The sequence below is a fragment of the Monodon monoceros genome, unplaced genomic scaffold (genome assembly GCF_005190385.1).
Source record: "Monodon monoceros isolate NGI ecotype Baffin Bay Population unplaced genomic scaffold, NGI_Narwhal_1 Super_Scaffold_12, whole genome shotgun sequence".
Classification (NCBI taxonomy): Eukaryota; Metazoa; Chordata; class Mammalia; order Artiodactyla; family Monodontidae; genus Monodon; species Monodon monoceros.
The window spans coordinates 98,355,268-98,377,590 of NW_021703768.1; the positions used below are offsets into that span (position 1 = coordinate 98,355,268).

At 34.2% G+C, this 22,323-nt stretch overlaps 1 protein-coding gene across 5 annotated transcripts in view; it reads left to right on the forward strand.

Annotated features, from left to right (window-relative positions):
* The window catches only part of DMXL1 (Dmx like 1), a 130,782-nt gene that overhangs the window by 44,289 nt on the left and 64,170 nt on the right, over positions 1–22,323 (forward strand). For 4 of the 5 annotated variants that reach the window (XR_003792589.1, XM_029216002.1, XM_029216003.1 and 1 more), the window contains 15 exons: positions 1,218–1,307; positions 1,388–1,490; positions 1,631–1,750; positions 2,039–2,260; positions 4,409–6,094; positions 7,310–7,417; positions 8,542–8,711; positions 9,226–9,323; positions 10,302–10,467; positions 11,266–11,527; positions 12,667–13,760; positions 14,213–14,404; positions 16,876–16,952; positions 19,171–19,298; positions 19,816–20,064. Coding sequence is in view for 4 of the 5 variants with exons in the window: in XM_029216002.1 (XP_029071835.1) it covers positions 1,218–1,307; positions 1,388–1,490; positions 1,631–1,750; positions 2,039–2,260; positions 4,409–6,094; positions 7,310–7,417; positions 8,542–8,711; positions 9,226–9,323; positions 10,302–10,467; positions 11,266–11,527; positions 12,667–13,760; positions 14,213–14,404; positions 16,876–16,952; positions 19,171–19,298; positions 19,816–20,064 (4,765 nt within the window). In the remaining variant the exon portion in view is untranslated. Of the gene's footprint in view, positions 1–1,217; positions 1,308–1,387; positions 1,491–1,630; positions 1,751–2,038; positions 2,261–4,408; positions 6,095–7,309; positions 7,418–8,541; positions 8,712–9,225; positions 9,324–10,301; positions 10,468–11,265; positions 11,528–12,666; positions 13,761–14,212; positions 14,405–16,875; positions 16,953–19,170; positions 19,299–19,815; positions 20,065–20,402; positions 20,918–22,323 lie in introns of those variants that run through there. The other variant, XM_029216005.1, reaches the window with a different exon arrangement.

Consider the following 22,323-nt stretch of genomic DNA (forward strand, 5'->3'; position numbering starts at 1 on the left):
TGACTTAGGCTTTAAAAGGATCACTCTGGTTGTTATATAGATTAGACATGGGAAGCAGAAGTGTTATCAGAGAGAACAATTCAGGAAGCTATTACAGTAGTCTAGGAAAGAATCAAAGGGGTTTAGAGTGGTAGGAAATGGTGGTGATAAAGATGCTAAGAATTGGTCAAATCTGGATGTGTTTTGAACATTGAATAGTAAGGATTGGACTGGATGTGGGGTTTGTGTGACAAAAAGAAGGTGACTCCCAGGGTTTGCCTTGAGATGAGAAGTATAAATAGCAGTTTTTGGGGTTTTTTTTTTTTGGCCACGCTGCCTGCCATGTGAGATCTTAGTTCCCTGACCAGGGATTGAAGCTGTGTTCCCTGCATTGGAAGTGTGGAGTCTTAACCAGTGGACTGCCAGGGAAGTCCCTAAACAGCAGATTTTGAGGAGCAGGGAGATTCAAGAGCCGGGCTTTAGACATGTTAATTTTGAAATGCCTGTTTGATATCCAAGAGATCTAGTAAGCTAGTCTCTGGAGTTTTGAGGGAGGCCTGGTCTGAAGATAGAAAATAAGTAGTTGTCAGAATATAAAGTTGTGGAGCTGAGTGAGATCACTGAGGGAGAGACTATAGCTGGAAAGTAGAAATGATAGGAGGATTGAACCCTGGGGCATTCCATTGCTAAAAGTGAGGTGAGCGTGGTGTATAATGGAAGCCAAAATGAAGAAAATTATTTCCAGGAGGAAGGAGTAATCAACAGAATCAAATGCTGCTGATGGATCCAGTATGATGAACATTGAATTTAACAATGTGTGCTTGACTAGAGCAGTCAGGAGATAAGTGGCTCAATAAATCAGCATATGTAAATAGTATGTTAACTTGTTTCTTTAGCTTTCTTTGTCAAAATTAATGCTTAAAAAACCTTGATTCTTAGAACATTTCCATGAGATTGAAGTCAGTCTTTCACACTTATAAATATAAAATACTTTTTTTCCCCTTAACAATTACCAAGCATTGCTTTTGGTTTTCTCTGCACCAGCTGAGCTGTAACTCTCTTCATTCCTGTGTAATTGCTTTGTAAAATCGTAAAATGTTTATAATGAAAAGGACTTGTGAATTTATTTAGTCTCACCTGAACTTATTTATTATTATGTTATGCCTGAAATTTTATGTCATTTGTTAGTATTTTTTTTAATTGTTTAATAAAGGAGATATCCATTTTTTCAAAAACAGAAATATGTTGGTGAAGTGTTTAACATCGTAAGTCAACAGTCAACAGCCAGGCCAGGATGCATTATTGCATTAGATCCCATTACCAAACTTGTAAGTATTATTTTTCTGGCCACTTAGCATTAGGTAAATAATATGTATGTCAACTTACGTTGGTATTTATTTACATTCAGCAAGGCAGAAAAACCCAGCTGCTTCATGTTTTTCAAGAAGACTTCATTTTGAATAACCTTGAGAAGAAAAGACTAGGAAAAGACAGAATATTATCTGATGCAGGTAAAGAAGAATTTTTCATGAAATGAGAAATAAAATGTAGAGTATGTTAGGCAAAGATAAATTGATATAATATTTATATAATATATAAAGTTATCTCAGCTTTCCATGTTAGTAGTGAAATACACCATTTATACCAACAGGCAGCTCACCTAATGAATTTTCAGAAAAATTCTACCTAATTGTAATAGAGTGCACCCAAGACAACCGTTCATTGTTACACATGTGGAATTTGCATTTGAAGTCCATTCCTGTCTCATTGGGTGAGTTTTTTTTTTTTTTAAACTTTAAGTAGGCTTAGGTTAACAAATTATATATGGTTAGATAGTTCAGTGGATATTTTTTAAAGCTGTTTTTATTGAGAGAGGATAATTATAGTTTATTCTGTTAATTAAGAAAAAACAATTTTCTGATTTTCTTGCCGTAAAGAATCATATTAATATGTTAACTTTTTTGTCTTTTATAAGGTAGTTTTGGATTATAAAATGTAGCAGTTGTAATGTTTATAGGGTTTCTCTCCCAGTTTTTGGTTCTTTTTTTATGTTTTATAGATGAAAAAGTAGATACAAAAATATCTGAAGCAGTTTGGCAGCCAGAAGAACATTATTCTTCTTCTCCAGAGAAGATCTTATCCCCTTTTTCACAGAAGTATCAGGCTTGCAGAGCAAATCTCCAGAGTACCAGCAAGTTGACTCTGTCTTCAGAAATGGTTTATAGCCAAGAGTTGCATTTGCCAGAAGGAGTTGAGATAATAAGTGTTAAGCCATCAGCAGGTTTGTAAATTTTGTAAAAGGAGACTAATCAAACTTCATAATGCATGAGTACTTACTGTGTATTTAAAAATAGGTGCAACTCCCACTTTTAAAATCTACACAGAAACAGAAATAGAAAGAATATCTTTAAGTACCCTAAATTAAAAATTTAAATTTCTCAGTACGTTTTCAGATGACTCTGGCATTTGTCAGCCAGTTGTGGTCTTAAATATTGATTTCCAAAACAAATTTTTATTATCCTTTTGTGAAGACAAAGCGAAAGTTTCCAGGGCAGAGATAATAATGGGGTGGCACCTTATTTGCCAACTTTGATAATGCTGGTATTGGTTGCCTGGAGCTCTGTGCTGTGAAGGATTCTAAGTGTGTAGTTCCTGATATATATATTTGTCATCCTTATCCTTAGGGCAGTGGTTCTCAAAATGTGGTCCCCAGACCAAAAGCATCAGCATTGTTTGGGAAGTTGTTAGAAATAATAATTCTTGGGCCACACCCTAGACTTACTAAATCACCAGCTGTGAGGTGGGACCCAGCAGTCTTGTTTTGACAAGCCTTCCAGGTGATTCCAGTGTACAAAAAAGATCAAAGTATCAACGGTATCATGAAAACCAAGACAAAAATCCATCTTTTTATCACCTAGTTCTTTCATTTTCATAGTCACAGTGTGGGTTTTTGGTCTTCTTTACTTGTCTATCACTTTCGACTAATTACTTTGAATGCTTTTCAGTTTGCCACATTATCAGGTACTTAATCTTTTCTAATTGGTGAAGTTAGCAGGAGTATTAACAGTGTCCTGATAACTTTTACATTCTGGGTTTTTTTTGTATATTTTAATAAAAGAGGCATCAATGCAAGGCAAGTTAAAGTTTGAAATAGAATGACTTTTGTATTGACACAGTTTTAAGAGCTGTTATCCTTAGCCAGAACAGTATAATCTTCACTACTGAATTCTATTAAAAAAACTATATGGCAGATCTAAGAGAAACTGAAGATGTTTCTAAAAATAATCCTTGGCGCAAGTTGAGTTTGAAAGAAAAGAGAAGTCCTAGGGCAAAGGAAAAAATTTGTTTTGTTTGGCAAAAACAGTAGCATGTGATAACAGCTTTTTTTCCTAGTCTTGAGAATTTTTATTTTAACCGAGACTTTTGGGAAGGGTAAGCTCTTTATTCTCTGTTCAGTTCAGAGAAACTAATAGACAGTGTTAATTGTGTCCTTATGCAGTACTGCTAAGTCCTTGAGGACTTAAAGAAAAACTTATGTTGAAATATGCTTTTAAAATATAATAAATGTTCTGTATAACATTTCTGTCTTACGATTAGCAGTTTATGTTTAATAGTCTAGGATAGGGATTGGCAAACTATGGGTCACCCACCTTTTTGTAAGTAAGTTTGATTGGAACGTAGCCACACCTATTTGTTTACTTTTGTGTATGGCTGCTTTGTTCTACACTGGTGGAGTTGAGTAGCTGCAACCGGGACTCTGTGGCTAGCAAAGCCTAGTTGTTACTCTTTGGCCCTTTAAGAAAAAGTTTGTCAACCCCTGATTTAGGAAATTAAGAGTATGTAATTACATTAAGCCCAAGCAAACATATGTCCCACTTAGGAACCTTCTCAGCGTCATTTATATGAAATACACTTCAATCATGGAGGACTCTTTTAGTACTTAGGTAAGCATGAGCCATTCACAAAATTGTATTAAAAAATATTATAGAGAAGTAGCCAGTGAATATTGACAAATTTTTAAAAATGTATTGATATCTTTAAAGTGAGATTTATAATAATATATAATGCTAACAAAGAGTTGTGAAAAGAATGCTGGATTGAAAACCAGGACTAGAATTTAGGTTTTCTAATTCTGCCTTAGTCTAGCTATTTGATTTAGGCATAAGATACTTACACATTTAGTCAAGAGTCCTTACTTATAAATTATTACGGAGTTCTCTTTCAGCTCTAGGTTTTGGTAATAATGTCCTTTTTATGTACCTTTTTGACATCATTAAAAGCATCTTACTGATCTTGCTGATCCTTAAGCTAAATATTGATTGTCATGTTGTCAACACTAGTTCATGCAAAAGACTAAAACCTTTAGTACAAGAAAACAGATTTATTTAACCAAATTTCACATTTTGTTACTGGATTATTTTTGTTTTAGGACATCTGAGTTCTTCTTCCATATATCCCATATGCAGTGCTCCTTATTTATTGGCAACTTCATGCTCAGATGAGAAAGTAAGATTCTGGAGATGTAGAGTAACAGCTGAAGAATCTGCCACTTCAAAGAATGGAGAAATGGATCTTATATACATTTGGGAAGAATGGCCGTTACTTATTGAAGATGGACTGCAGAGCAATAGTAGTATAACTGTACCTGGTAGGCCTATAGAAGTCAGCTGTGCACACACAAATCGTTTAGCAGTAGCATATAAGCAGCCTACGTCTAATAGTAGATGTTCTCAGGACTTTGTGATGCATGTAAGTATTTTTGAATGTGAGTCTACAGGAGGTTCATGCTGGGTCCTTGAACAGACAGTTCATTTAGATGAGTTAAATACAGTGTTGGATTCTGGCATTAGTATTGATAGCAATTTAGTGGCCTATAATAAACAAGAGGTATATTTATCTAGTAAAGAGAGTGTCACATCAAACACAAAGCGTTTAGTTCACTTAGATTGGATGTCTAGAGAAGATGGTTCTCATATTCTTACTGTAGGAATTGGATCAAAACTTTTTATGTATGGACCCCTGGCTGGCAAGGTACAAGAACAGACGGGTAAGGAAAGCCTGGCATTTCCTCTCTGGGAAGGTACTAAAGTTGTGCCTCTTTCTAAATTTGTACTGTTACGAAGTATGGACTTGGTTTCTTCTGTAGAAGGCTCTCCACCTTTTCCTGTTTCTTTATCATGGGTCCGGGATGGCATCCTGGTGGTAGGAATGGATTGTGAAATGCATGTATATTCTCAATGGCAGCCATCTTCTAAACAAGAACCTGTTACAACAGATTCATACAATGGGAGCACTCCATCTATAATAAGTTTAATAAAACAGAGTAACTCATCAAGTTCTGGATTACATCCTCCAAAGAAAACCCTGACTCGATCCATGACCAGTCTTGCACAGAAAATCTGTGGAAAGAAAACTGCGCTTGATCCTTCTGTGGGTATGGAAGATTCAGGTCTTTTTGAAGCAGCTCATGTTCTTTCCCCAACTTTACCTCAGTACCATCCTTTGCAGCTTTTGGAACTCATGGATCTTGGCAAAGTTCGGAGAGCAAAGGCCATCTTGTCACATCTTGTCAAGTGCATTGCTGGGGAAGTTGTGGCTCTGAATGAAGCTGAATCTAATCATGAGCGCCGCTTTAGGTCTCTCACCATCAGTGCTAGTGGAAGTACTACTCGAGACCCCCAGGCATTCAACAAGAGTGAAAATACAGATTACACAGAAATCGATTCTGTCCCTCCACTTCCTTTATATGCCTTACTCGCCGCAGATGATGATAGCTGTTACTCATCCTTGGAGAAATCTAGTAATCAGAGTACCTTAAGTAACTCAAACCAGTTGTCAAAAGAAAGTTATGATGAGCTTTTTCAGATGTCAGCTTTAATGACTGACAGTCATGTGTTAAAGACAGATGAAGAAAATACAAAGCCCAGGGTTATTGACCTTTCACAATACAGTCCAACTTACTTTGGTCCTGAGCACGCTCAGGTTCTTTCTGGCCACTTACTTCATTCTAGTTTACCAGGACTCAGCCGGATGGAGCAGATGTCTTTGATGGCTTTAGCAGATACAATTGCAACTACCAGCACTGATATTGGAGAAAGCAGAGACAGAAGCCAAGGTAAAATTAAATTGGGTATAGGATTAGAGGAAAAACTGATGGTAATATTTTTACTTATTTTTTTCACAGAAAATAATCTTAAATAATTTCTGTAAAAATGACAGCCATGAAGGTTTTTAAAATCATTATTGTTGCCTTCACAGTAGTTTTAACTTGAATATATATTATTTATCCCATAAATCATAGTACTCTGAGAAAGTACACAAAGATTCATTATGCCAAGTCATTTTTACCTGTCAATAAAGAATCCAACTAATTGCTTTTGAGTTTAGCAAAAGTTAACATTCTTAATAAATAATTACTTTAGAAACCCCAAAATAAAAGGTGCTTTCTCCTTTATTTGTTTTTCACATTGTAATAATTCACTGTTAATTTGGGTTTTTTAATATTGAGGTTTTAAAAAAATTAACATTAAGGTATACTCCTTCCTAGAATAGCAGCAAGCAAGCCTAATAAAATTAGGTCTTTTCCTCACCCAAAGAGCATTTTTTGTTTTTAATCTCCTGAGTTATGAATAGATTTGTAGAATTCCCATCAGATTTCAAATAAGATCTGATTAACAGTCTAGCCTTGTGCACCAGATGTGTCAGTAGGATGCGCCCCTTGAAAGGAAAATGTGGGGTAAATTTAAGAAAAAAGAATAACAATAATAAAAATTAAAACTTTAAGAAAAAATAAGTTGGTCATGAATTGCGACATGAAATATTATTAGTAGATATTATGTTTTGATGTGACTATATTACAAGTGTTTTATGTTTTTATTCATTTAAAGTAAAAATCAGGCCCCCATACCATATAGCCATTTCTTCTAGTGTTAGCAGTTATTGGAATGGGTATGTGACTTGAATCAGTATGGATAATATTACAGGGAAGGTTAAACTATTTTAAAATTGAGTCACATTTAAATTAAAATATTCGTGTCAGAGGAGATTATTATTAAAAATATGTCAGAGACTCTGAGTCAATTCATTCTCCTTTATTATTTTTTCAATTATTTAACTGTACAACTTTTTTCTGTAACGTATAATTATATAGGAAAAAGAAATATTAGATAATATTTAGACTGATAACTTTTGTCAGTTTCACACAATGTTTTGTCCCTGTATTTGGTGCTGTGACATACCCTGCTTGCCAGAATTATTAGCATTTACTTGTCTTTTGCTAATGAAATGGGTTTTTACAAGTAAAAATACCTTTTTTTTTTCTTTTTTATAGGTGGAGAAACTCTTGATGAATGTGGCTTAAAATTTCTTTTGGCTGTTCGACTTCATACTTTTCTTACAACTTCTCTTCCAGCTTATCGAGCTCAACTCCTTCACCAAGGTGATTTTGGCAATAATCTAGTAAAAGGAAGTAAGACGAGTGGAAGAGAGGCTTAAGAACATTTAAGTTTGTTTTTGCCCAGATATGATAATGCCAACAAGTTTGACACATTCTGAATTTCCTTAATTTATGTTAAAAATGTTTGTTTTCATCTCATCCTCTTTGCATAAAAATACTGGAGTGGGCTTCCCTGGTGGCGCAGTGGTTGAGAGTCTGCCTGCTGATGCAGGGGACACGGGTTCATGCCCCGGTCCGGGAAGATCCCACATGCCGTGGAGCGGCTGGGCCCGTGAGCCATGGCTGCTGAGCCTGCGCGTCCAGAGCCTGTGCTCCGCAACGGGAGAGGCCACAGCAGTGAGAAGCCTGCATACCACAAAAAAAAAAAAAAAAAGCTGAACGATAAACCCCACATGTGTGGGCCAGTAGGTTGAGAGACTTGCTAATGTAAATGATGCTTTATAAATATAAAAGTATCTTATTAATATAGTGATTATGGGGTAATAAAAGTTATTATGTGCTAGGTACTATCCCAGATGCTTTAACTATATTATTTCTTTTAATCCTCACAACAATGTAATGAGGTAGGTGCCATGATTATTCACATTTTGTAAATAAGAAAATTGAGGAATCAAGAGGTTAAGTAGCTTGCCCAAAGTTATATAGTTAGTTAGGGTGGAGCTAGAATTTAATTTATGCATTCTGATTCCAGAGTTTTTGCAGTCTTAAGTTCTGTTCACCAGCTGTACTGTCTCCTTGGTGCTTTTTTGATTCCATGGAATTAAATCCACACAACAAATGTTGACCAAAGGATGTCAGACATACTATAGAATAGGAAGACTCAGCACAGTGGCATTTGCCCATAAGCGTTTTTCCTTATCTTTTTAAAAAAATATATTTTAATTATAGAAAATATATGCTCATTGTAGAAAATATTGATGTGATGATTGAGTTACTTGGAGAAGCAAGAAAAAACCCCATATTCCCTCCAACCCCAAACAGTTATAACTCTGTGAGTCTTATATAAACTTTTAGGCATTTTTATTGCAACTATGGAACACACATTTCTGATCATCATTATATAATCATTTATTTTCTTATAAACATTATTTTTGATATTTCTTCAGGCCTGTCTAGTAGTCATTTTGCCTGGGCCTTTCATTCAGTAGCAGAAGAAGAACTGCTGAACATGTTGCCAGCAATGCAGAAAGATGATCCCACATGGTCTGAACTTAGAGCTATGGGTGTGGGGTGGTGGGTCCGGAATACCCGCATCTTACGCAAATGCATAGAAAAGGTGAGTGTTTTATTTTGGTGTAAAAATGAATTAATATATATTGCATGTTTATTTACATGATGTTGCATATTTCCTCTCCTGTTACTCTTTTTTTTTTTAGCAGTAAAATGCTTTTAAATAGTCTTTATATTTCAAAATAGCATAATTTTTAACAATTTATATTCTAATTCTTAAATTGCTAGTTGATATATTAGCATTTTTTATTGATATATACAAAATAATATATATACACATTTAGGAAAATAAAACAGTACAGAAGAGCTTGCAATGAAAAGTGTAGTCCTGTTTCCATCTCTGTAATCTTGGAGGCCACCACCATGATTACTTTTGTAATTATAAAATAAATTAATAAATTAATAAATTTACATATACATGTGTGTGTTCATACACATTTTTTAGTTTATTGAACATTTAAGTAGAGAATGTATGACAGTCTCGTATATGAAGGAAAGTATTTGTTTATTTAATTAAAAACTGTTACCGTGAAATTTTGACCAATATTTTCTAATTATAGGTAGCCAAAGCAGCCTTTTATAAAAAGAATGATCCTTTAGATGCTGCCATTTTTTACCTTGCAATGAAAAAGAAAGCTGTGATTTGGGGATTATATAGGTAGGTGAAAAAACTGCTTCAAAATGAAAAACTTTCCACAGAGTATGAAGTAAAGATTTGTTGTTCTTGTTAGTGTGATTCATGTGGATTCTTAGTTATTTTTGTATTTAAGAGATTTCATGTGAAAGAAGCCTAGGTTACAGAGCAGAAGAATCTTGATGAGGTCACATTAGCATTTTTTAGGTTTATCAGTCCAGAAAAACATTTTTTTTTGCTTATTTTAATAACTTCTTATGATGCTCCTGTAGAACAAAAACTAAACCAGAAACTTTATCTGGAGTGGGGAAGAAGATGAATTGGTGGAGCTTTGAAGATACATCTACCCTCTGCCCTGTCAAGGAGCTCTTGGACCAGGCTATTCTTCCAAACCACCCTCTTCCCAAGGGCCCTGACCCCATTCTTGCTAGAGTCATTTAGAATTTTTCTTTTTCACTTGTTCTCAGCTAGACTTGGTGAGCGTGATCACCATAAATAGTTCACTATTCGTTTGGGGTTCAGTTCTAGATATATCCATATGATCAGCAACCTTTGGGGGAAAATCATGGTATCAGTTGTAAGAGACTAGATCTTTTAGGATTGTTTTGCTTCAGGACAAATTCCTTGGATTTTTATCATCAAAGTCATCTTCAGGTGGGCAGTTGGGCTAAAGGCAGTTGATTAAGTTTAAATGGTAAAATAGCACAGAAGTTAATGTAAATTATATATTTTGTATAGATTTAAAAATAATTTTTCACAGTGCTGTTAATGTAGTTTCTTCATAGTTTGAAAGAATGTTTTCAATAATCTCTGAAATTTATATGGAAAAGTAAATGTTTACCATAAATGTTATTTTTGCTCAGAAAAGCAGCAGATGTATAGTAATTTATGAACTGGTAAATGTTTCTTCTGAGTCTTAACTTTTAAGTGGCTAACTTCATAACAATTGGTTTTGATGTAGAAGCATTATGTTCCAAAATTTTCAAACTTTTTTCTTTATAGATCCCAAAAAGATTCCAAGATGACACAGTTTTTTGGGCACAATTTTGAGGATGAGAGATGGCGTAAAGCAGCTTTAAAGAATGCTTTTTCTTTGTTAGGAAAACAAAGATTTGAACATTCAGCAGCATTTTTTCTTTTAGCTGGTTGCCTCAGAGATGCAATTGAGGTAATGAATGAATTTTTTTAAAAATAGCATTGTCATCCTTTTAAGCTCTTCATGGTTTCAATTTTGTTTTTTAATTTCAACTCAAGTATAGTGGAACTAACACAAGGCTTAATGCCTGAAGTACCTGGTAATATTTAATGGTGACTTTAAAATTTTGTCATTTAGCTTGAATGATATTTATACAGAATTAAAATTAACCAGGTTGTGTTGGTTGGTAGAGATAGGTAGTTGATCTGACTCTTAAGAATATTTATGAACAGGTTAAAAAAATAAAATATTTGTCCTGTCACTTTAAACACATTCGGACGTATATTTGGCTCTGTGTTAGTTGACAAACCTTAGGAAATTTTTAGCTAATTATTTCTAAGTAAACCTTACAAAAAGTTATAAATATTTAAAATATAACATTTCTGTTTCAAATTGCCCTTTTGCTCAGAGTTTCATACAAGTGATTCAAAACATCTTTTTGATTTGGAAACATTTTAGTCTGCTGAGGTGGATGGGGAAGGGTAAAAGCTCAAGAATAAAACAAAGTGTGTCATTTTAGCAATTATTCAGTGGTTTTTCATTAGGCTAATTCTTTTTGCAAATATGTATTTAGTACTACCAGATAAATTAACATAAATGTTGTCAAGTAGATTTGCTGAAGCAAGCAGCATATGTTTTGTTTATTGTCCTTGTTCACTATTTTCAGATATTAATAAAGCTTTGTGTTCATCTAGTTATTAGTGAGTTAATTGAGTTTACCTTAAAATGAAAGATACCCTTATTTATAAACAATATTTCTTGTTTTTGAAGGTATGTCTTGAGAAACTGAATGACATTCAGTTAGCTCTTGTAATAGCAAGACTCTATGAGTCTGAATTTGATACATCTGCAACATATAAATCTATTTTACATAAAAAAGTTTTGGGAATTGATTCTCCTGTCAATGAACTCAATTTGTTGAATATAAATATGCATTATGATCCTTTTCTTCGGAGTATGGCATATTGGATTTTAGAAGATTATAGTAGTGCTCTGGAAACATTAATAAAGCAACCTATCAGAGAGGATGATGGTAAGCTATACTTCTAAGATGTTAATGCTTAAGAGTTTTATTAGTGTTTGTCAGGTTCAGAGCACACTGTTGGGTGCTAAGGATAATGCAGAGCAAATTGAAGACGTACATGGTCTAAGACTTTATGGTTTAGTTGGGGAGACAGAGTTACGTATACAGTTTTTTATTTTTTATTTCCCCCCCCCCCACCAGGAAGCTAAATCCTTTGAAAACCAAGGACTTTGGATTTTCTTATTGAACATAGATGTTTTCAACGTTTGAATATAAATGTTTTGAAGAAAATAGTGATAAACAGGGAAATAGAAGTGGTTGGATTTCAACTATAATTTTAAGGTTGACTAGATAGGACTGAATTGGATATGGAATATGAAGGGAATGAGAGTCAAGTTTAACTCCTGGGTTTTTAGTTTGAGCAATAGATAAGTGATAGGGGGAAGGCTAGGAGCAGAGTTTGGAGAGTGTTGCTTTAGATAGAAAAGACTTCTCAGATAAGGTGACCTTTGAGATGAGACCTAATTGAAATGAGTGAGTAATCAGTCAGTGCAGATATCTGGTTTTTAGGCCAAGGGCACAGTAAATAAAAAGGCCTTGAGGCAAGAATATGTACATGTAAATGGAAACGTAATGTAGGCCTTTGGATATAGCATTCTAGATTTACAGGGTGAAATTGCTATTAGAAATAGAGATGTGCACGTTATCACATATAGATGGTATTTAAAGCTGTGGGACTGTAGGATTTAACTCAAGGAGTGTAGATAGAAAGGAGGTCAAGCACTGAACTCTAGGACACTCAGCATTTAAAAGTAGAGAAGATGAGGAGGATCTAGCAAAGCAGACTGACTGAGATGAAGTGTCCAGGAAAGTAGGAGAAAAAGAACTAAGAGTGTGTAACTGGATGTTTTAAAATGTCTTAGATTGTTACCTGAAGAGATGTGAAATCAGCATAATCTTTGTTTTCCTACTATGTTAGAACGCTTTCATTACAACTGTGTTCTTGTCTATTCAGTGCTATGTATTAGTTTGGTCTCTTAAATTTTTCTTAGAAGACCAGGTAGATAAAGGTGCCATGGTAGAGAAAAAGGGCTACAGTACAACCCTTGAAGAATTTTTCTTGGCTCATAAAATGAATTTACTTTCAGATCAAGTCATGATGTCAGCCTGCAATCCTGCTGTTTTTAATTTCTACAATTATCTAAGAACACATCCTCTTTTGCTGAGACGTCATTTTGGATCATCTGATGCGTTTTCCACACACATGAGTTTAACAGGAAAAAGTGGACTGGCAGGAACAATTAATTTAAGTGAAAGAAGATTATTTTTTACTACTGCCAGTGCTCATTTAAAAGCTGGCTGCCCTATGTTGGCTTTGGAAGTATTATCAAAGATGCCAAAAGTCATCAAAAAAACGAAACCTTTTTGTAGAACATCTAGTTTTCTGGATACTAGTAAAGTCTGTTCTCCTTCTTCTCCATTCAAATTGGATGCAAGGGAAGATAAGTCTTCTGCTATTGATTGGTCACAGTCACTGATGAATGGTTTTGGATCTTCTTCAGAGGGTTCCTCAGAGAAGCAGTCAAATTCCACTCTTTCTTTTGACTGGAGCCAACCAAGTATTGTATTTCAGGATGACTCTTTAGAATTAAAATGGGACAGTGATAACGATGAAGAAAATGAGGATCTCCCTGTTTCAATGAAAGAACTAAAACCTTTACAGAGAAAAGTAGGGAAAAAAATAGATGAAACAAGTTCTAAGTACACAGACTCTCTCAGCACACTAGATGAACATGACATTTTAAATCCATCAGAAGATATCATTGCAGTTCAGTTAAAATTTAGAGCATGTTTAAAGATTCTCACGGTAGAACTTCGTACTTTATCTACCGGATATGAAATAGATGGTGGAAAATTGCGATACCAGCTGTACCACTGGCTTGAAAAAGAGGTGATAGCCCTTCAGAGAACTTGTGACTATTGTTCAGATCCTGAAGAATTACAGTCTGCATTTGGTGAAAATGGAGATGCATTTGGATTAAATGAAGATGCTGAAGATTTGCTTCATCAAACAAAAGTGAAACAACTGAGAGAAAATTTTCAGGAAAAAAGACAGTGGCTTTTGAAATATCAGTCACTCTTGAGGATGTTTCTTAGTTACTGCATACTGCATGGATCCCATGGTGGGGGTCTTGCATCTGTGAGAATGGAATTGATTTTGCTTTTACAAGAATCTCAGCAGGTATGTAACTTACATGATAACCAGTCAAAATACTACTTGTATGAAAAACAGTTTTTGAGATTGCTTTTTTAGTTTTAAAATGTTAAAATTGTTGATTTTCTTAATTATGGTTGCTTTAAGGAATTCTGCTTTTTGTGTGGTGCTTCATATTATGGATTTCTAGAGTTGTGAATGCATTGTGGTTTAAGGACAGTTTGATATCAGACCCTGTGATCTGCTTAATTCATATTAAACATTCTTATACGAATGCCTTGTGAGATGATGATACGAGCGTATTGTCCCATCAGTTTTCATTATAATTGGTGGAAGGTTGATCGTCCCTTCTAACTCTGTAAAAGTTTGTTATGCTTTTAATTTTTAATTGTTCTGAAGTTTTTCAAAGAGACCCTGAATTACTTAATGGATTATAACTATAAATAGTTGATTAACCTTTTTCCCCTTTGTTTTTTAAGGAAACAGCAGAACCAATATTTCCTAGCCCTCTTTCAGAACAAACCTCAGTACCTCTCCTCTTTGCTTGTACAGCCAGTGCCAAAACGGTAGTTGCCAATCCGTTATTGCACCTTAGTAATCTAACACATGATATTCTGCATGCCATAATAAACTTTGATTCACCACCCCATCCTGATATCCAAAGCAATAAAGTAAGTATGCTTGGTTTCAGACATTTAATTTACCTATATACTATGATAAAACTAAAAGATAAGTGTTAAGGCTTTTTATAAACAATTTTAAACATCATCCTATGCATAGTGATTGTTTCATTGCCAAGTTTATATTGGTTTTGATCAAAGAAAACTTTTGGTTGTAGGCCAAGTTCATCTTACTTGTATTACTTATACCCAATAGGGTACTTCAGTTTTTAAGTTTTACTTCGTCTTATTTAACTGCATCATTTTGGTAAGCGTAATAGTGTGTATGCACACTTATGAGTAAATCTTCAGCAGTACACTTAGCCAAAAAGCTGGGGTTTTTTTAGAGACAGAAACTTAATATTATGTAAAAGTACTAGTATCTCTTTGTTTTTCCTCATAGTCTGCATTTGATTCTCTCCCCCACCTCACAGGCTGTGATATCATGCCATCCATTTTCTTTTTGTCTAGTGGTAGCCTCTCCTACAGTTCTACCTTCCTGGATAACCTTAACCCTTATAAATTAATTTTGTCACTTTGTTTCCTATACTGCTCAGTAGAATAAATACCCACATTGCATATTATACAATTAGGAATTTAATTTTGTTTAGATTGTGCTGATTTTAACCAAACTTTATTCCATATTCAACTTTAATAATAAGCAAATAATAAGCATAACCCTGGTGTATCAGCTTTTGCTGCTTAAGAGCCACCCGGAAACATTAATAGCTTAAAATAGCCATGATTTATTTTGCTCATGATTCTGTGGGCCAACTGGACTGATAGCTAGATACCTTCATTTGTCTTTGGTCAGCAGGCAGGTTGACTGGATTCTGGATGACCTAGGATGGCCTTGTTTATATTTCTGGTGGTTGGCAGACTGTTTGCAAGGCTGACAGGAAACTTTGGGATGACCAAAGACTTTGGGATGTGTCTCATCCTCCAGTAGGCAAGCCTAGAGTATTAGCCTGGGCTCTCTAAAGAAATAGAGCCAGTAGGGTGTGTGCGTGTGTTTTTATAGAAGGAGCCTTGTTGTAAGCAGTTGGCTCACTTAATTATGGAGGCCGAGAAGTCTCAGGATCTTCAGTTGGCAAGTTGGAGACCCAGGAAAACAGATTGTGTAGGTCCAGTCTAAGTACAAAGGCCTGAGAACCAGGATAGGTAATAGTGTAAGTTCCAGTCCAAATTCCAGCAGGCCTGAGACCCAAGAAGAGCCAGTGTTTCAGTTCTAGTCCCAAGGTAGGAAAAGACCAGTGTCCCAGCTCAGTGCAGCCAGGCAGAAGTTCCCTCATACTCAGCTTTTTTGTTCTATTCAGGTCTTCGATTGATTGGATAAGGCCCGCTCACAATCGGGAGGGCAATTGTCTTTACTCAGTCTACCAATTCAAATATTAACCTCATCCAAATTTACCCCAACAGACACATCCATAATAACGTTTGACCAAACGTCTGGGCACCCCTTGGCCCAGTTAAATGTACACATAAAATTAACCATTTCACCTGGATTATTTCATATAGTGGTTCCAGGGGTTTAAAGAGCAAAAGTAGAATTTGCAAGGCCTTTAGAGAACTCGGTTCAGAAATAACACATCACTTCTGCCGTGTCCTCTTGCACAAAGCAAGTCTCAGCCCAAATTCAGTAAGTGGCGAAATAGACTCCACCTTTTGATTGGAGAAGCTAGAAAATATTATCGTTTTTGTAGTCTGTTGTATGTGGTCTTCGCTGTCTTCATTCATATGATGTTGTCCTTGATTTTAATTCATATCACATGTCTATTGATCATTGAAGGAAAAATAGCAATTAGATTTTAATATGCACAAAGAGTATCATACCTTATAATTAGATCAACAACCTGGTCTTTTAATAGTCTAGCCTCCTTTCTTACCTAGATAAAGCTTCTCCCTCATCCTCAGATCTACTTCTGTTACTTCTCTTGTCATGCCATGTTTGGAGCCCTGTCTTCCTCAGTACACGTATTTGCCTTTCAGTTGCTGTCTTTCATACCTTCTTTCTCTAAAATTTCACTCTTTTCAAATTGTTTTCTGTAGTTACTCGACTGTGTGATAGCATATTCTTCAGTGATCTGTTCATAAGTGAACTGTCATTTACCAGGCTGGACTTCATATTTTGGTTGAAGAAGGAGCAGTTTAAGTCTTGGAGGGCTTGCTTTTAATGCATGGCTCATTGCACTACTGAATAAGCTAACATCTGTTCTCGTTTGCCCTTAAAACAAATTAGGTAGTAGGTGTCTGTTTTATAATTTCTGCCAAAGTCCTCAGGTTTTGTGTGTTTGTTTGTGTGTGTGTTTTTAATTTGTTTGTCACAAGACCTTTCAGACAGAAATGAGTATTAGGGAGAAAAAGGAAATAGTTTATAAGGGCAAAATCGTTTTTTCATCTTTTTTAAAATGTTGATTATGTTAGGTCTTGAAAAAAAGCTACATTTTTCAAAGTTATAACTCTGTTGTTGTTTTTTTTTCCAGGTATATGTAATGCATACTTTAGCAGCTTCACTTTCTGCTTGTATTTATCAGTGCCTTTGTGGTAGTCATAACTACAGGTAAATATCTTGTGAAATTTAAGAATGTTTGCAGTAACTGATGAGGTTTGAGAATTTGTATGCTCTTGCTCTAGAAATCCTGTGTACTGCAGTCCACCTTAAATAATGCAAAAAGCATATGGCTGAAGTGTTGAGTCCTTTTTTTTCATCTTTGAAATTTTAGCATATGTCTTTATGGCAAATGCATCTCAAGTAAATTCTTCATAATATAACTTATTTAGCAGCCTTTTATTGATCACTGTCTAATGCTGGACATTGTGATATACGCTGGAATAAGATCTCCTTCCTTAAGGTCAATCTAGTTAGAGACAAACATGTGAAATGATAAATGATATGTAACATCATACTTAAATGATATGTCCTATAAGATGATAGGTAGTAAAATCTCAGGGAGCACAGAGGAGGGAGTGACTGACTTGGAACTGAGAAAAATTTTACAGAGTAGTTGATGTTTATGATTTTTCTCTTTATGTCCTAAGGTTTCACTTAGGACATAAAGATAATAAAGCCTAAATAATTTAAAGCCTAGATAATTTATCTAGGCTTTCAAAACATGTTGTTTGACAGTGTGGGGGTCTATATCTTTCTTTAGTTCTTTGAAATTCCCTTACTCTATTTCTTCAAATATTTTATCTTCTCTCTTCTCTTTCCTTATATGAGACAGATATTGGAACTTGTGGGTCCCTCTTATTTTTCTTTTAGCTTTCCTCTCAAATGATCCCTTTCATTATTTCTTTATTTATTTTTTGCTTCATTTCAGGAGAAATCCTAGCTTCATTGTCCAGACAGTAATTCATTCTTCAGCAATGTCCTATCTTTTATTTAGCCTATTTGAGTTTGTTTTAGAAATTCTATTTTCAATTTTAATATCTCTTTATTTATTTTAATAGCCACTTAAAAAAAATAACTTACTGTCTTTTTTTTAGTTTTATTTTTTTTTAACATCTCTGAGTATAAACCACTTTCCTTAATGTTCTGGTAGGTCTTTGCTTCCTCAGGTGTAGGTATGTCGCTGAGTTTGTTTTCTCTTACATGATGTCAACATTCCTTTGTGTTGATTTTTGATTATCTGTTTATCTTATGTGTTTGAATTCTCCCAGGGGTCACCTCAGCTTACTACTCTGGTTATGTATTCCCATAGTAGCTTCAACTTGATTTCTTTGACCTTGGTCCTCCAAAAGTTCACTTTCTTATTACTGAGTATGGCTTTGTTTTCATCAACATATTTTTATCTTTCTTATCATTTCCATAGGCTTACTTTAGCAGGGGAGATTTTTGGTTTTTGTTACTCTTCCATCTTGAAAATGGAAAGTAAAGCAAGAGAAGCTATTTCCACATGTATCAAACTGTTAGAACTAAGACAACTTGCCAGTTAGAACAGATCTAAACAAATAAGTGTGCTATTTTTAAATATTATATTCATTTACTTAACATATGATATAGGAACTACTGACAGGGTTTAACAAATTTTTCGTACCATTTTTCTATCGTATTTATTTCATAGTTTGTGTCAAGCTGTAATTTATTTTGTCCATTGATCAGTTTATTTAGTTTTAGCTTAAAGTGCCATTTAATTAGAGAAGCTTACCCTGAATTCCCAAACTGTGTGAAAACACTCCTCCCTTTTGCTTTCATATCACTGTATGCATAGGTTTTGTCTTTAAAAACAGTATGATAAAATTATTTGTGTCTGATTTCCCCACCAGACTATAAATCGCATGAGGACGGAAACCATGTGTTTCATTAAACACCTGTTATCTGGTGCATATACCTGATATAACCTACCCTAGTGTAGGGTAGAATAGCCATTAAATATCAAATTGAACCTAAACTGACTTTTTCAACTCAGTAACCTTGTTTTAAATTTTGATATATAAGCTTGCTACTTGTGGTCAATAATTTAGTTTTTTCATTTGTACATATTTTATGTCTTACAGTAAATATATTTAAAAGCTATCATATCTGTTTTAATTTAGAAAATATAAAGGGCACTTTGTTTTATTATAATACTAGACTATAAAGCACAGTACTTAGGTGTAAAGCAGTATAACTAATACACAAAATTTTGTATTTAAGGTACCCTAGATGATAGATCTAAAACATGGAAGTATTACGTGTGAAATTCATTTTAGATCATTGTATGTTATTATTGTTTTATTATATCGTTGTTATTGTAGGTCATTATAGATTGTTATTATTTAAATTTTTTTTTTCTTAGTTCATTTCAAACAAATCAGTTTACTGGAATGGTATATCAGACAGTACTGCTTCCCCATCGACATTCTTTGAAAACAGGAAGCTTAGATGAAGCCATAACTCCCAATACATCACCAGCTCAGTGGCCAGGTATAAATAATTTATATATGTGTGAGTGTTTTTCTTAGCCTTATTGAATTTAATCAGATGAGGAAAAAGTAGGTTTGGCTTGGGTTTGCTGTATGATAATCATTGTTGTTAACTATTGTTAGAATTGATACCAGTTTATTATTCACCACTTATTACAAATTATCCAGTTATGTAATGTTAGTTTTTCCTTTATCATCATACTAAAATAACTCAAATATTTTGTTATATCACTTTTTATAATTTTGCTTTTGTCGTAATAGAAAAACATTTGTTATGGCAATGAAATTTTATCTATCAGATTTGAATCAGATAACAGATTTCCAGCGTTTGTCTAAATTGAACAAGTAGCTCAACATTTATGCATTAACTGCAATAACCTCTACTAGTCTGTGAATCTATGGCAGAAAATATTTTAATCCTGATGCTGTAACTTTTTTCAAAAATTAGGAAATGTTGATTATTTATTAATTTATTGTCAATGATAGCTAATGGTAGCTATGTTTGTTGTTTCTCCTAGGAATAACTTCTCTAATTCGACTTTTGAATTCTTCTGGGGAGGAAGCCCAGTCAGGGCTTACAGTCTTGCTCTGTGAGATTCTCACAGCAGTGTATCTTAGTCTCTTCATCCATGGCTTGGCAACACATTCTAGTAACGAACTATTTCGGATTGTGGCCCACCCTCTAAATGAAAAAATGTGGTCTGCTGTATTTGGTGGAGGTGCACATGTTCCCAGCAAAGAACAGACATGCTCAAAAGCTTTACCTGGTTAGTTTTTAAACTATTTTATTTTATTTTTTAAGGCTACAGCTTTATTTTTTCATCTGAATGATAACTTTGTTAAATGTAATTACATTTTAATTCATTCACAGAAATTTCTGTTACAGACCATTTTCTTAAAGCATGAACAAATAGTTTTGTGGTAAATATGCAGTATAAAGTTTCTGGTGTAATTATCAAACTTTAAGATACTCATGTACCAGTGATTAGAACTATCTAATGTAATTTAAAATCTTTTACTATTGAAATTTTCATTTGTTTTGAAATATACTGTAACATTGGTTTTTGTTCTATCCCAAATCAGATCTCTCTTCTTTCTTTGGCAGGAAGGTACTTTGCTATGCCTAGCCCCCACCAGGTAGTGGTATTCTCCATGGAATGTGTGGGCTTTTCCAAAGCTCTTTCAGCCATCAGTTCTCATAGCCCTCCCAGTCTTGCAGGCAAGATATTAGCTTTAGAAATAGGCTTTTACAGTTCAGCTTGCTTTGTGTTGTTTTGGAGGGGTTGGGGTACAGTGGGCCAGTTTTATTTTGTTTGGCACTTAGCAAACTGAAAATTTTCCATTAATCAAGTCATATTTTTGATTTAAAACAATGATTAGCATTTTAGAAAACCATCCCTGCTTTTTTATTATGCTTTAAGTTCTTCATTTTGATGTTTTCTATTCCTTAGACTTTAACATATTTTTAAATGTGTAGAAATAAAGAAACGTCAGTGCTAATCATGATAAATCAGACTATGGCTTGAAATGACTGGAAAAACATTTCAAATAAGGCTGCTTTATGTTCTGCATATTATGATTCCAGCCATTAGGGTTTTGGATTTCTAAGTGTTCATAATATCATGCAAAGTAAGTATTTTAAACAATTGTATTACCTTTTCTTAACTTTCTAATGTTATAACTATAGGTACTGTATTTATTTAAAGATTGAAACAAGCTTTTGACCTGAAAAGAATCTTCATGATGCTTTCTGCCTTTAAGTTTTTTTTATTAGCCCATATGTGATAATCTTGGCTTTAAAATTTTTAACAATATTTTAAATTTTGTAACATCTCCTTTCTAATTTTTAAAGAGTAATTTCCTGTGCTTTATTTTTTATATGGATAAAAATAGAAAAGACTAACTTATGAAACTCATGTTGGAATATATACTTAACTTTAGGTATTTGAATTCATTTTAGGAAAAATTTCAAAGTCTGAGAGGGAGTATGATTTATAGGTCTACTGAGATTAAAGACTGTGATCTTGTTACTACAACATGTTATAAAGGGATAAATTCTTGAAATAGAATGTCCACATACTTGTAAAAAATTAAAAATATATTTTTACTAACCAGTCAGCAAGCCTCAACTTCAACAATTCCTGGAGCATTTCTGAGCACAGATACATAAACAACCTTACTCAAAGTCCAGGTTTGTTCTTTGTTTAACCACTCAGATATAGCTGTTTGTAGTTACAAATATCATATAATCAACTCTATCTCACCACTTACTGAATCCGAAATAATCAAAGTGAAAAAAATTATCTGCATCTGTATGTTTAACCTCTTGCGTTGGGACATGGTAGCCAAATAATACAGGATACTTAAAAAATGAGGTTTTCTTAGTGATGGGGCTGGATATAGCCACATATAGATTATGTGATGCTCATCTGTCTATAAGAACCCAGAAACAATTCTGAATGCAGTCAATCATGGATGTAACTGAAGGAGCATGTACAGAAAACATAAATGATATGATTCATCAGTTTGCTAACCAGAAAAAAGAGTACGCTCATTTAATGATGAAACCAAAGGTCTGCTATTTCTAAAGCTGATTTAGTTTGTGAAGGAACAAGTAGAAAAAGAAAAAAATAGAAAAACAGAATAAAGGGAAGAAGTGAAGATACTAGGTAGTAAAGGCAGTAATAGCAATTAGAAGTAGCAGTCCTGTGAGGCAGATAAACTGACAGTTGGAGAGACAAAATCTGAGAACAGAAAATCAACCAAGACAAAGGGACAAGCAGGGGTGGCTTTCAGTATAAGGCAGAGTTCTGAAATTTCAGGTTTTGAAGGCATTATTATGTTGTTCTGAAAGCACACCAACTAAAGCAGCACAGCAGCTTGATAAATTTTAGGTTGTAAGTAAGCAGCCCTGTATGTTCGAATTACTGTTGAATGTAATCATGATGTCTTAAGAGTGTAATTAAATTAGATAATATTCAGTATACATTGTTGACCAAGAGAATAAAATGATGTGTTTTAGAAAA